A 13093-nucleotide genomic window follows, 5' to 3' on the forward strand; every position below is an offset into this window, starting at 1 on the left:
CTAAATGTACGAGATTGAAGTTCTTCAGGGGAAGAAATCAAAGAAGAAGCTGACATTTTCTTCGTGAAGAAGAAGAAGAAGACAATGGAGTCGATGAAAGTTGTGAAAATTGGAGGAATAAGGTTTTAGGGTATTTTAATTAGATGGTTTTTTTTAAATTGGGTCAAGTGGGGCGGTTTTAGTTAAAATGGGTGGGTTTAAAATTATTTTAAATAATTAAATTACAATCAATGGTTGAGTACCACGTAATTAAAAATTTTTATTTAATTATTTTTAATTTTGGTCCGTTAATGAAGGGGTAAATTTGGACCCAAAGGTGGATGTGACGGGTATTTGGGGGCCAATAGGTGGATGGAGGGTAATTGTGTACCATTTTCAATACTTCGAGGATATTTTAGGCTCTTTTCCGTTTGCTAAAAACAGAAAGCAGACCAAAAAAAAGGGGTAAGGATTGAAAATTAATTTGATTAAGGATTGACATTCCAAAAGCATTAATAAGTTTTAAGTGCTTTTTGAGTCAAATTCCAATTTCGAGCATTAAGCTCAAAATACGTTTATCAAGTCTCAAGCACACACAGAATCGGGATACTCTTTATGCTACGATTAAGGTTATATTTACCTTCTGAATGCCTATTGGGATTATTCCAATCATTCAAGTTACAGAAATGACTTATGAAGGTTAGTTTCATTTGTTTTGTTTTATTAAATTCATTTACATTTGATCCATATTCCGGAATATAGTTGTTATACATTAGCATTTGAAATCACATATATTTGAGATGGATGGGATTTAAAGTTGTCTTATAAATATATGTTTATACATTTCAAAACTAAATATTTTTAATTTAATACTGACGATAAATAGAAGTAAGAATTAGGTAAAATGAGCTTGTCACATTTCTTAATTGGTGTGGTTTGAGTTTAAGAAGCTCTCAAGAAAAGAATGGAATTTTGATGAATCTAATATTAGGTAACACCTACCCTAGTAAATTATAATAGTAGTATGATGTAACCTTCATTCCAAAGGCTTCTTAACGGGCCAACTAATTTATAGATTGATTCCTCTTGCTAGTATACATACTATAACTATTATTACAAAAGGCTTAAGGTTCATATATCTATCACTAAAAATTTCACAACATAACGTAATATAACATAACATTGTAGCTTTATTTCATGTCAGGACAGGTAACTACTACTCCAGTATCATAATTTTTGGAAGGTACGTACATATATAATTGTAATTGTAATTGATATATAATCGCAGAAGGTATGCATGGTGATGCGGGTTAATCTAGATTGCCCTTGTTGTAAGAAAATGAGAAGAATAATTCTGCGAATGAAAGGTAATTAAGTTAATAATAATAATAATTAATTAGGTTGATGGATCCAAATTAAATTAAACTGTATTATGTATATATGTGTAGAAATAGAGATGCACCTGATTGAGAAGCAAGAGAAGAGAATAAGCATAATGGGAAGGTTAGATCCGGCAGATACAGCCATAAGAATAAGGAAAAAAATGAACCGGAGAGTAGACATTTTGGACATTCAATTACCCCAACAACCTGACCCTGACCCTGACCAGATGCATCAGCAACCCACGTAAACTACCTTCGTTTCCCTAATATTCAAAAACTTTATGCTTTCTTTCTTTGTATATAATCAATTAATACCAAATTAATCTCATTTCTTTTAATTTCTCTTTTGATTACAAGCACCACAAACTTAATTCATGCTTAATTCTTTCTCTCGTCTTCCACAATTTAATCACTAATTTGAGTATTTCATATTAAAACAAATCTGGTCGCATATGACACCTGAAAAAGTTGGTCGCCTCGTCTCTATTCGCTAATAAAGACGAGTTCAAAAAACTGGTCGCTAAATTATTTTGTGATGAGAAAAGTAGGAATGGGCAAAAATCGAACCGAAAAAAATGTTATTGGGTTATTGGATTTTTAATGTGCTTATAAAAAAATTATTGGGTTATTGGTTCGGTATCGGTTTTTACTATTGGGTTATTAGGTAAACCGATAACTCAATAATACGGTAATAATTTTTTATTATATCTTTTCTAATTATTAAATATTAATAATTGAATATATAATTCGAGACTATAACTATATCAAATTATTAGTACTTTACCAACTTCACACTAAGCCGCTTTACTAGTTTTTACTCTTAATCAAAACCTAAACATTAAAGTGGAGGTTCACAATTGTAGCTATTTGATTTTAGTTTTAGTTATAGTCTTGGACTATTTTATTTTATTTTTAGTTTGTTATTGTAGGTTGTAGCACTTGTAAGTTTGTAAAGATCCGTAATTTTATTAACATAAAAAATTTCATACTAATTTTTGGTAGTAATATGTAATTATAGCCTCCACACTACATTTTATCTTATTGATATAATTTCTCATTATTTTTCTTGTTTCACTTTATCAAAACATTTAGAAAGAGAAAAGACATAATATTTTACGGACATTTTCTTATTGGGTACATCGAAAACTGAACCAATAATAATCAAAATTGATGAACAAAAAACTGAACCGACAACACATAAAACCGAACCGAACCGAAAGGTATAGTAGCTAAGTCCTTTTAAACACTACATTTCTGGTCACAAATAGACAATATATCAATGGCCTGGTCCTAGAAATAGCTTTTGAAGACGAACATCATTTCTAGTCCAAGATTATGCATTAGAGACGAGAAAGATATGTATTCCTAGATTGACCTTTAGAGACGAGCAATTATTTTTGTCTCTATTTTACCACCAATGCTCACACAACAATTAATATCAGAAGAATAAATTTTGTCAACAAATATCATATTATTGTATCTCGATAAAAAAAAATATATTTATACAGTATATACAGAGAGGGGAAGAGAGATAAAGAGTGTATGATCCAATAATTTTAGTTTCAGTGTTTGCTTAATAAAAGAGCATAACCAACACCTTAGATAAACTATCGTCTCAATTTTTTCATAACATTCGTAGGAAACTAATAATGAGCTCTTGCATCTTCCTCCAAACTTGTATCTTGACTGAAGGATGAACAAAAGCTTGGCACAAATTTAAAGTTTCATTATTCATCAAGTGTTCTCAGAAATATCAACAAAAGCTGCAAGAAAATAGAAAAATTCCATCAGAAATGAATTGGAAAGAAAATATAAAAAGCTGGAAGAAGATCTGGAATAAATAAAAATAGGGAAATATAAATAGAAAGAATAAGAACTGGCTAAATTTCTGTTGTGTGAAAACCTCTTCTAGAACTAATTGCCGAAGCATTCACAATGATTCAAATGAGAACAGATTATACTTTTAACATTCCACAACTTCATTTAGCAATAGATGTTATGGTTTCATCAATTTACAGTAGAAGAAAGAAGACCATTTATGATGTTTGATATTTCATTTTCCCCTTGTAACAGAGCAAGAACTACAAAATTTAACTTTATGGTGATAAAACTTGGCATTCTAAAGCCTGTAATCTTCTATAGCTCTGTTCCTAGATATATCTTCATCTGCCTCATTACTAGCTTCGTCTTAAGCAGTAAAGCCACTCATGGTGCGGAAAATAAAACAGAGGAAAAGTTGTGTCGTTGTTAATGTCAAAAAACTGTTAAAATGGAAATCATTAGTTAAAAAAATTAATGCATTATGTTCCAAATGTTGCATTATTATTTTTTTCAAAGGTGACGGCATCAGTCTCTCGACTCATTTTTTCATGTTGCCTCACCTCATAAGAATTTACAGTAGTAACGGAGCTACTAGTTGAGAGTCTAGTGCTCTTTGACGGAATCAGTGCAACTATAGAAACTATATACTACAACCAAAACTTGTACTATATGGACATGAGAAACAATAGACTTGTAAAGGCGATGAGAATATTCTAATAATTGTGTACACAAAGTAAGCTCCATGTATGCGCTTAAAGTTAATAACTTCAAACCAAAAGTAAGTCCAGATATTTCATCAACCAGTTTGGTGAAGTCTTGTCCGAATAATGGAGTAACACTCACCATATATTAGAAGAGACCAAAAAGAGTAAAGATGAACAAAAAAGTGAAGAAAGGGTAACGGTTTTCACTTTCAACATAAACATAAAATGACAAACACAGATCCTTGGTACTAACTGTGAGGAGAACATATTTAGTTCTAACTGTGATGAGAACGAGTTTCATGTCAGATATTCAATCTTATTGTGCTACAAAAACTCATCACGGATTATCCTTGATCAAATGAATTCACTTTATAAAATTGTGGTTGGAGGCTAACAGTTCCGGCAAATTGAGTCCTACTGATGGATTTTATAAAAATATTGTGCCTTAATTTTCATAATGATTCATCTACAAATAATGGCTTCTAATTCTTTGTAAAACTTAACTTATGTTGTTATAGTATTTGATTGATTTGACAGGTTGCTTGGCCTTGAAGGTCATTGTCTAAGATAAGCCGCACACTGAAAATAACATTAGTCTGATAGTTTTTTTTTGGATTGGTATACTGCAATTCATTTACTACCCACCATCCCAAGCTTATTGGGGTTACACTATATGAATGTTCACTAATCATGTTACCAATACTTAAGTCTTCAGCACAGTGTTTTGGAGAGTGGGAAGCTGAAGCTGGGAAAGAAATACAAAGTAAAGAAAAAAATGGTTTCAGTCATGTAATGAGAAGAACCTGTGAGGACTGCAAGGTTGGATACTGTTACTACTACTTCACCACTTCTCTTTTCCTTTTTAATTTATTGAAAACTATGAAAAACTATAAAGAGAGGACTGCAAAATTAGTTGGACTAAAAGATAACTAATTAGATTTTCTAATTGAGTCCTTTCTTTCTACCAACTAATTGTACCTTAGTTAAAATGTTTATTGTACCTAAGCTGGAAAGTTTAAGTAGAAAATGACTATATGCAATTAAAAAAAATAAATTAAAAGGTGAGGTATATTTTTACTTACTTGGTCAGCAGAAAAAATAGTCGTCATGCAGTAGAAATGGGCGATGTCTACATGTAATTGATCCAAATAACCAAATAAGTGATCTTAGAGGTACCCGCAAAATTTAAACCTTAAAATATATCCAGTGCATTGTAGACATTTCCATCCATAAGTGCACTGCAAGTAGATAAGCCCTTTTCAATGAGAAAATATGTATCATATGTTCTTGCTATATCATAAGAGGTGTCAACTTGTTGCCTCACAAGCCCTGATGAATGTTGTTTTGTCAATGAGAAAATATGTATGATACTTACTGGTATATCATAAGAGGTGTCAATTTGTCACCTGATAGTACTGAACTGAACAGGATCAATTCACCGCAAAAAGTTGAGGTACATTTCCATTATAGGCATTGTAATTCAAGAGAAAACATAAAATATTGTTCAATGTTTTCGTCCATCAAGAAGACTAGGAACATGATCAATTCACCTCAGAAAGTTGAGGTACATTTCCATTATAGGCATTGTAATTCAAGAGAAGACATAAAATATTGTTCAATGTTTTCGTCCATCACGAAGACTAGGACGCTGCGTAGGAAGTCCTAGTCGTTAGGAACTCTAATTTAGGAATCCTTTTGAGTTGTGTCATGGTGTATTACCAATTTTCTTTACCATCACATGAATATATTTAGATATGATAAATATTTATGTTATAGATTACTATTTACGACCTTTCTCTTCTTTTCATGGTAAAATCTAACCCTGCATCAAACTATGATTTTCACCGCTATATCATTCACTCGATGGACGATGAATTCCAAAGAATAGTTTGTATCAGATAAGAATAAATGTAGTCCTCTGCTCATCTTTCTGTCTCTTCTATAACAAGGACGAGATTTAAAAGTTGTTTGAAGAGAAATTGGCCTGAAGCGCCCGTTTTGCATTATCGAATTTTCAATGACTAGGTAGAGTTAAGAATTGAAGTCTACAAAGAAGTGTTTGCTCATCTCCATTACAGATGAGACAAGCAAACAGTTGTTTGTAGATTGTTATTATGCTGCAATGTTGAGAGCGGAACTTTTATACAAAGGTTCAACATCTCACAGCATACAAGATAATTTAAGACTACAGTGTAGATGATTAGAAGGAAAAACTAGAAGTAGTTGAATAAAGAAGTGGTGGCTTCTCTATGGGGGGTATGGTGTAGTATATTTCGAAAGCAAGAAAGTTGAAATAGTTCAAAGGTTCTACATAGAAACTCGCTTTTGTTTTTGTAAACGTAACGTATTTTCAGATACAACAGATTTCCAAAAAAAAAAAAAAAGATTTCTGCAAAAACATTGAAAACAGAACAGATTTGCAAAATATGACTTGTTTCAACTTATTGGGCCATTGCTTAACTTGATTAGTAGATGCAAGAGCTGAAGTGTTAATCTATATGTTCTCTTTCTCAATATCCATGGAGTTCCTTTGTGGTATTTTCATCCCTTGACTAGAAGACAAAATAGGCTTTTTTACGTCCTTGACCTCGACCTTTCCCAATAGAAACTGGGGAAAACAAATCCTATTTGCAATAATACATTAGCACAATGCTTTAGACAGCGAGAATAGGAAAGAAATGACAAGGGCTCGCAAAGAAGGTTAGATTGTGAAACATACAAAAATAGAGCGTAATACAAAATAAATTGCAAGTGCTCCTTTTTAACTATGGACTCGCTTTAAGGTAGAAAATCTACAGTGATGCAGCATAAAGCATACTGGTTCGATCTGTATAAATCTACTGTAGAACTCACATGGATGTAATGTATCCCTTTGCGAGCCTCACCTTCCCTCTTTTCATGTGGATGTGGAGACACTCAACATAAATATTGCAACTAGTTTTGCAACTTTTGCTCTTCTTTCTGCTCATTCCCCACAGTGAACATTTTTCTTAGAGATACAAATATATATTACTTTTAAAGTTATATGTATCAAAGACATCCTAACTGAATATGTTGAAGAATTTGATGAGGAGGAAGATAGCTATGATGATCTCGTCCACTTTTATCATCAAAAGTTGAGTTATGCAATCGAGCTAGCAATAGGAACTTGGTTCACAACAAGAAAACAACAATTAACATGACATAGCAAAAGAGTACATGTAGATAATAAAAGATTAAAATCTGGACTTTTGTTCAAAATGTAAATTTAACTCAAAGAAGTTACAAGAGGATAACAAACAATTTCTATCTTTTGTTGACACTGTGTTAAATTATTCTGTCTCTTCCAAACTTGAAGTGACATCGGATGAGAGTTTTAGTGGGAAAATGTACATTTTTATAAGTTATTCCTTTGTAAAAAATGTTGGATTTTATTTGCCCTAAATTTCTTACCATAAATAGGTTTTCTTTTAGGAAAAGGTTTTGGATTGACTAATCCTTTTCTTGTAGGAAAAGGTTTAGGACTCTATAAATAGAGGAATGTTTCTTCTAACTTAATCAACATTCACAATGTAGTCTTAATGACTTTGAGAGTTTTGGTTAGGGGGAGAATTTATGGGTCACAAGCTTGTTACGTTATCACTTGTGTGAACCTCCCATGTATTCCGAGTGATTTGGTTGAGGTTGTTTCTCTCTGTATTTTGTACTCTCCTATTTATAGTGGATTGCTCATCTGCTTTATGGACGTAGGTCGATTGACCGAATCACGTTAAATTTTGTGTCTTTTGGTATATTTCTCGTTGTCTTCTTGCTCGTGATCTTTCGAGGTTTGCTTTGCTAGCTTCCGCATTACACCTACTTATTTCCGGTCCTAACAAGTGGTATCAGAGCAAGATTCAATGACGGAGTCAAATTCAGTGGTTCGATAATCGATGATTGAACCGGAGTTAGAAAGAGGTGTTCATCTTGAAGGGTGTAGTTCTAGCCGCAACATTTTTTTTGACAGTAATGAAGAATTTTGTTGGAGAAATTGTATCAGAGAGGTTTTCTGTGTTGAGACATAAATTTTGCAAAGGAGATTATGGGGAGGAGAAGCAAGTTGTTGAAGATTAAGTGAAGAAGGTGAAAAAATTTATTTTGTCAGAAATTCAGGCCAAGGGGGAGATTTGTTAGGTTTTATTTGTCCTAAATTTCTAACCATATATAGGTTTTCTTTTTAGGAAAAGGTTTTGGATTGACTAATCCTTTGTCTAGTAGGAAAAGATTTAGGACTATATTAATAGAAACATGTTCCTTCAAACCTAATTAGCATTCACAATGTAGTCTTAAAGGGCTTTGAGAGTTTTGGTTAGGGGGAGAATTTGTGGGTCACAAGCTTGATACGTTATCACTTGTATGAACCTCCCATGTATTCCGAGTGAATTGGTTGAGGTTGTTTCTCTCTGTATTTTGTACTCTCATATTTACAGTGGATTGTTTATCTCCTTTGTGGACGTAGGTCGATTCACCAAACCACGTTAAATCTTTGTGTTTTTTGGTATATTTCTCGTTGTCTTCTTACTCGTGATCTTTTGAGGTTTATTTTGCTAGCTTCCGCATTTACACCTACTTATTTCCGGTCCTAACAAGTGGTATCAGAGCCAGATTCAATGATGGAGTCAGGTTTATTGGTTTGATAATCGATGATTGAACCAGGTAAGAAGGAGTGGTTCATCTTACGGGTGTACTTCTAGCCGCAACCTTTTTTGACAGTAATCAAGTTTTTGTTGGAGAAATTGTTTCAAAGAGGTTCTCTGTGTTGAGACATAAATTGTGTAAAGGAGATTATGGAGAGGAGAAGCAACTTGTTGAAGATTAAGTAAAGAAGGTGGACAAATTTATTTTGTCAGAAATTCAGGCCAAGGGGGAGATTTGGTGGGTTTTATTTGCCCTAAATTTCTTACCATAAATAGGGTGTAGTTCTAGCCGCAACCTTTTTTGACAGTAATCAAGTTTTTGTTGGAGAAATTGTTTCAGAGAGGTTCTCAGTGTTGAGACATAAATTGTGTAAAGGAGATTATGGAGAGGAGAAGCAAGTTGTTGAAGATTAAGTGAGAAGGTGGACAAATTTATTTTGTCAGAAATTCCGGCCAAGGGGGGGATTTGGTGGGTTTTATTTGCCCTAAATTTCTTACCATAAATAGGGTGTAGTTCTAGCCGCAACCTTTTTTGACAGTAATCAAGTTTTTGTTGGAGAAATTGTTTCAGAGAGGTTCTCAGTGTTGAGACATAAATTGTGTAAAGGAGATTATGGAGAGGAGAAGCAAGTTGTTGAAGATTAAGTGAGAAGGTGGACAAATTTATTTTGTCAGAAATTCCGGCCAAGGGGGGGATTTGGTGGGTTTTATTTGCCCTAAATTTCTTACCATAAATAGGGTGTAGTTCTAGCCGCAACCTTTTTTGACAGTAATCAAGTTTTTGTTGGAGAAATTGTTTCAGAGAGGTTCTCAGTGTTGAGACATAAATTGTGTAAAGGAGATTATGGAGAGGAGAAGCAAGTTGTTGAAGATTAAGTGAGAAGGTGGACAAATTTATTTTGTCAGAAATTCCGGCCAAGGGGGGGATTTGGTGGGTTTTATTTGCCCTAAATTTCTTACCATAAATAGGGTGTAGTTCTAGCCGCAACCTTTTTTGACAGTAATCAAGTTTTTGTTGGAGAAATTGTTTCAGAGAGGTTCTCAGTGTTGAGACATAAATTGTGTAAAGGAGATTATGGAGAGGAGAAGCAAGTTGTTGAAGATTAAGTGAGAAGGTGGACAAATTTATTTTGTCAGAAATTCCGGCCAAGGGGGGGATTTGGTGGGTTTTATTTGCCCTAAATTTCTTACCATAAATAGGGTGTAGTTCTAGCCGCAACCTTTTTTGACAGTAATCAAGTTTTTGTTGGAGAAATTGTTTCAGAGAGGTTCTCAGTGTTGAGACATAAATTGTGTAAAGGAGATTATGGAGAGGAGAAGCAAGTTGTTGAAGATTAAGTGAGAAGGTGGACAAATTTATTTTGTCAGAAATTCCGGCCAAGGGGGGGATTTGGTGGGTTTTATTTGCCCTAAATTTCTTACCATAAATAGGGTGTAGTTCTAGCCGCAACCTTTTTTGACAGTAATCAAGTTTTTGTTGGAGAAATTGTTTCAGAGAGGTTCTCAGTGTTGAGACATAAATTGTGTAAAGGAGATTATGGAGAGGAGAAGCAAGTTGTTGAAGATTAAGTGAGAAGGTGGACAAATTTATTTTGTCAGAAATTCCGGCCAAGGGGGGGATTTGGTGGGTTTTATTTGCCCTAAATTTCTTACCATAAATAGGGTGTAGTTCTAGCCGCAACCTTTTTTGACAGTAATCAAGTTTTTGTTGGAGAAATTGTTTCAGAGAGGTTCTCAGTGTTGAGACATAAATTGTGTAAAGGAGATTATGGAGAGGAGAAGCAAGTTGTTGAAGATTAAGTGAGAAGGTGGACAAATTTATTTTGTCAGAAATTCCGGCCAAGGGGGGGATTTGGTGGGTTTTATTTGCCCTAAATTTCTTACCATAAATAGGGTGTAGTTCTAGCCGCAACCTTTTTTGACAGTAATCAAGTTTTTGTTGGAGAAATTGTTTCAGAGAGGTTCTCAGTGTTGAGACATAAATTGTGTAAAGGAGATTATGGAGAGGAGAAGCAAGTTGTTGAAGATTAAGTGAGAAGGTGGACAAATTTATTTTGTCAGAAATTCAGGCCAAGGGGGAGATTTGTTGGGTTTTATTTGCCCTAAATTTCTTACCATAAATAGGGTGTAGTTCTAGCCGCAACCTTTTTTGACAGTAATCAAGTTTTTGTTGGAGAAATTGTTTCAAAGAGGTTCTCTGTGTTGAGACATAAATTTTGTAAAGGAGATTATGGAGAGGAGAAGCAACTTGTTGAAAATTAAGTAAAAAAGGTGGACAAATTTATTTTGTCAGAAATTCAAGCCAAGGGGGAGATTTGTTGGGTTTTATTTGCCCTAAATTTCTTACCATAAATAGGTTTCCTTTTAGGAAAAAGTTTTGGATTGACTAATCCTTTTCTTGTAGGAAAAGGTTTAGGACTCTATAAATAGAGGAATGTTCCTTCTAACTTAATCAGCATTCACAATGTAGTCTTAATGACTTTGAGAGTTTTTGTTAGGGGGAGAATTTATAGGTCACAAGCTTGATACGTTATCACTTGTGAGAACATCCCATGTATTCCGAGTGAATTGGTTGAGATTGTTTCTCTCTGTATTTTGTACTCTCATATTTATAGTGGATTGCTCATCTCCTTTGTGGACGTAGGTCGATTGACCGAACCACGTTAAATCTTTGTGTCTTTTGGTATATTTCTCATTGTCTTCTTACTCGTGATCTTTCAAGGTTTGCTTTGCTAGCTTCCGCGTTTACACCTACTTATTTTTTGTCCCAACATAAAACTCTACTAAGCCCTGTTACATAGACGGTCTCATATTCTGAAAAATTAGTGAACTTAATCAGACTAGTCTGCAAAATCTCCACATCTAAGACATAAAACTAGTATGTTAATCATGAAACAATAGTTTTTTGCAAATTCAATATGCACTCTAAAAAATTATGAATCTTCAAACACATAATGCACTCCAGAGAATCAATCAATTATTAGAAATCTCAACCCAACAATATTTTCATTGATTGTTCATAAGAATGAGACCAGATTATGAATCTTATAAACTATTAAATTATAGAAATTAGGAATAAGAAGAGGATTAACTTGAATAAAACAATAAAAGATGTCATCATTGGAATAAACAAAGCAACTACATAAGAGGATACCTACTCTGAGTTTAGGGTAGAGCTGCAATGGATATCCACAAAGCCAAACGTCTTGATGTCAGATATTTTCTCAATTAGATAAGTTGTTTTCAACCAAAAAAATACGCATAAATAAAAGAGAAAAAAGGAGCCAAGAAGACACCTGCGTTGAGATTATGGCAGAGATGAAGTGAAAGGAAGCAATCTCTCTCTCTCTCTCTCTCTCTCTCTATATATATATATATATATATATATATATATATATATATATATAAAGCTGAATCTCAGTTTGCTGATGTGACATACCTCAATGGCCAGTATTACTATTTATCTATTTTTCCATAATTTCAAATTTTATCATCTTTTTTCTATTAAAAATCTCTTAAAAAAATATTCTCCCCTCATTATGAGCATTTAAAGCATTTAAAACATTTAACCCTTCCTTCCAAATTAAGTTGTGTAATGGTTATAAAGGAATGTATCTACTCTTCTGTTTTTTCAATCAACCTTTACTTATTTTTATTTGTACATATAATGGCTTTTAATATGTATTAATATGTTAATTGATTTTGTGTCTTCCCATAGTCTATGTTTTTGTGCTATATATATAGATTGAGATTTCTTTTTTCTTTTTATGTTGTAACTTGCTTACTCTATTTTGCTTTTAATTAGATTGTTAATCTAGCATACTCTTTTTTTTCCGTATTAACCTGATATAGATGGTTTGATGATAAGAATTCTTTTTTTCATTTTTATGTTGTAGCTTGCTTACTCATTTTGCTCCTAATTAGATTGTTAATCTGACATATTCTTCTTCTTTTTCAGTGTTGATCATTACTGATATGAATGATTTGATGATACGGAATAAAATTTGAAGAGCGTGAAATGTAATATATTTCAAGAAAAGTTGCGAATTGATTAATCTGGCAATAATACTTATTGACTAAAAAAAATGTTATATACATTGGGATTTCTTTTTTCTTTTTATGTTGTAACTTTCTTACTCTATTTTGCTTTTAATTAGATTGTTTATCTAGCATATTCCTTTTTTTTACGGTATTGATCTTATATAGATCGTTGGATGATAAGGAATTTTTTTTCCTTTTTATGTTGTAGCTTGCTTACTCATTTGCTCCTAAATAGATTGTTAATCTGACATATTTTTTTTCTTTTTCAGTGTTGATCATTATTGATATGGATGAATTGATGATAAGTAATAAAATTCAAAGAATGTGAAATGCAATATATTTCAAGAAAAGTTGCGAATTGATTAATCTGGGTATAATTCTTATTGACTAAAAAATAGCTTATTACATATTTTTATAATAAAAAAATATGTAGACGTGTTGAAATCTATATATATAAAATAAAGTGAAACATAGACGAATTGATGTCATACTTTCTTGTAAGATTGCCATT

The 13093-nt window shown here is 32.8% G+C and overlaps 1 protein-coding gene and 1 long non-coding RNA gene across 2 annotated transcripts; one reads left to right on the forward strand and one right to left on the reverse strand.

The window, feature by feature from the left end:
• Positions 1 to 1114: 1114 nt before the first annotated feature.
• LOC114077217 (heavy metal-associated isoprenylated plant protein 2-like) lies at positions 1115 to 1825 on the forward strand. The gene is made up of 3 exons (XM_027916930.1): positions 1115 to 1188; positions 1268 to 1346; positions 1428 to 1825. Exons 1-3 carry the CDS (start codon positions 1177 to 1179, stop codon positions 1607 to 1609), a joined length of 273 nt encoding a protein of 90 aa, XP_027772731.1. The 5' UTR covers positions 1115 to 1176; the 3' UTR covers positions 1610 to 1825.
• A 1077-nt stretch (positions 1826 to 2902) lies between these two features.
• LOC114077304 lies at positions 2903 to 11882 on the reverse strand. The gene is made up of 3 exons (XR_003578476.1): positions 11700 to 11882; positions 4969 to 5124; positions 2903 to 3124 (listed from the first exon to the last, which is right to left on the reverse strand). It is a non-coding gene; the product is annotated as an uncharacterized LOC114077304 (long non-coding RNA).
• Positions 11883 to 13093: the final 1211 nt, after the last annotated feature.

Source organism: Solanum pennellii, chromosome 5 (assembly GCF_001406875.1).
Source record: "Solanum pennellii chromosome 5, SPENNV200".
Taxonomy (NCBI): Eukaryota; Viridiplantae; Streptophyta; class Magnoliopsida; order Solanales; family Solanaceae; genus Solanum; species Solanum pennellii.

Bases quoted from the DNA above. Each gene is read 5' to 3' on its own strand.
- LOC114077217 (XM_027916930.1), top strand. The intron at 1,347-1,427 runs GTAATTAAGTTA...ATATATGTGTAG, and splicing joins AATAATTCTGCGAATGAAAG to AAATAGAGATGCACCTGATT.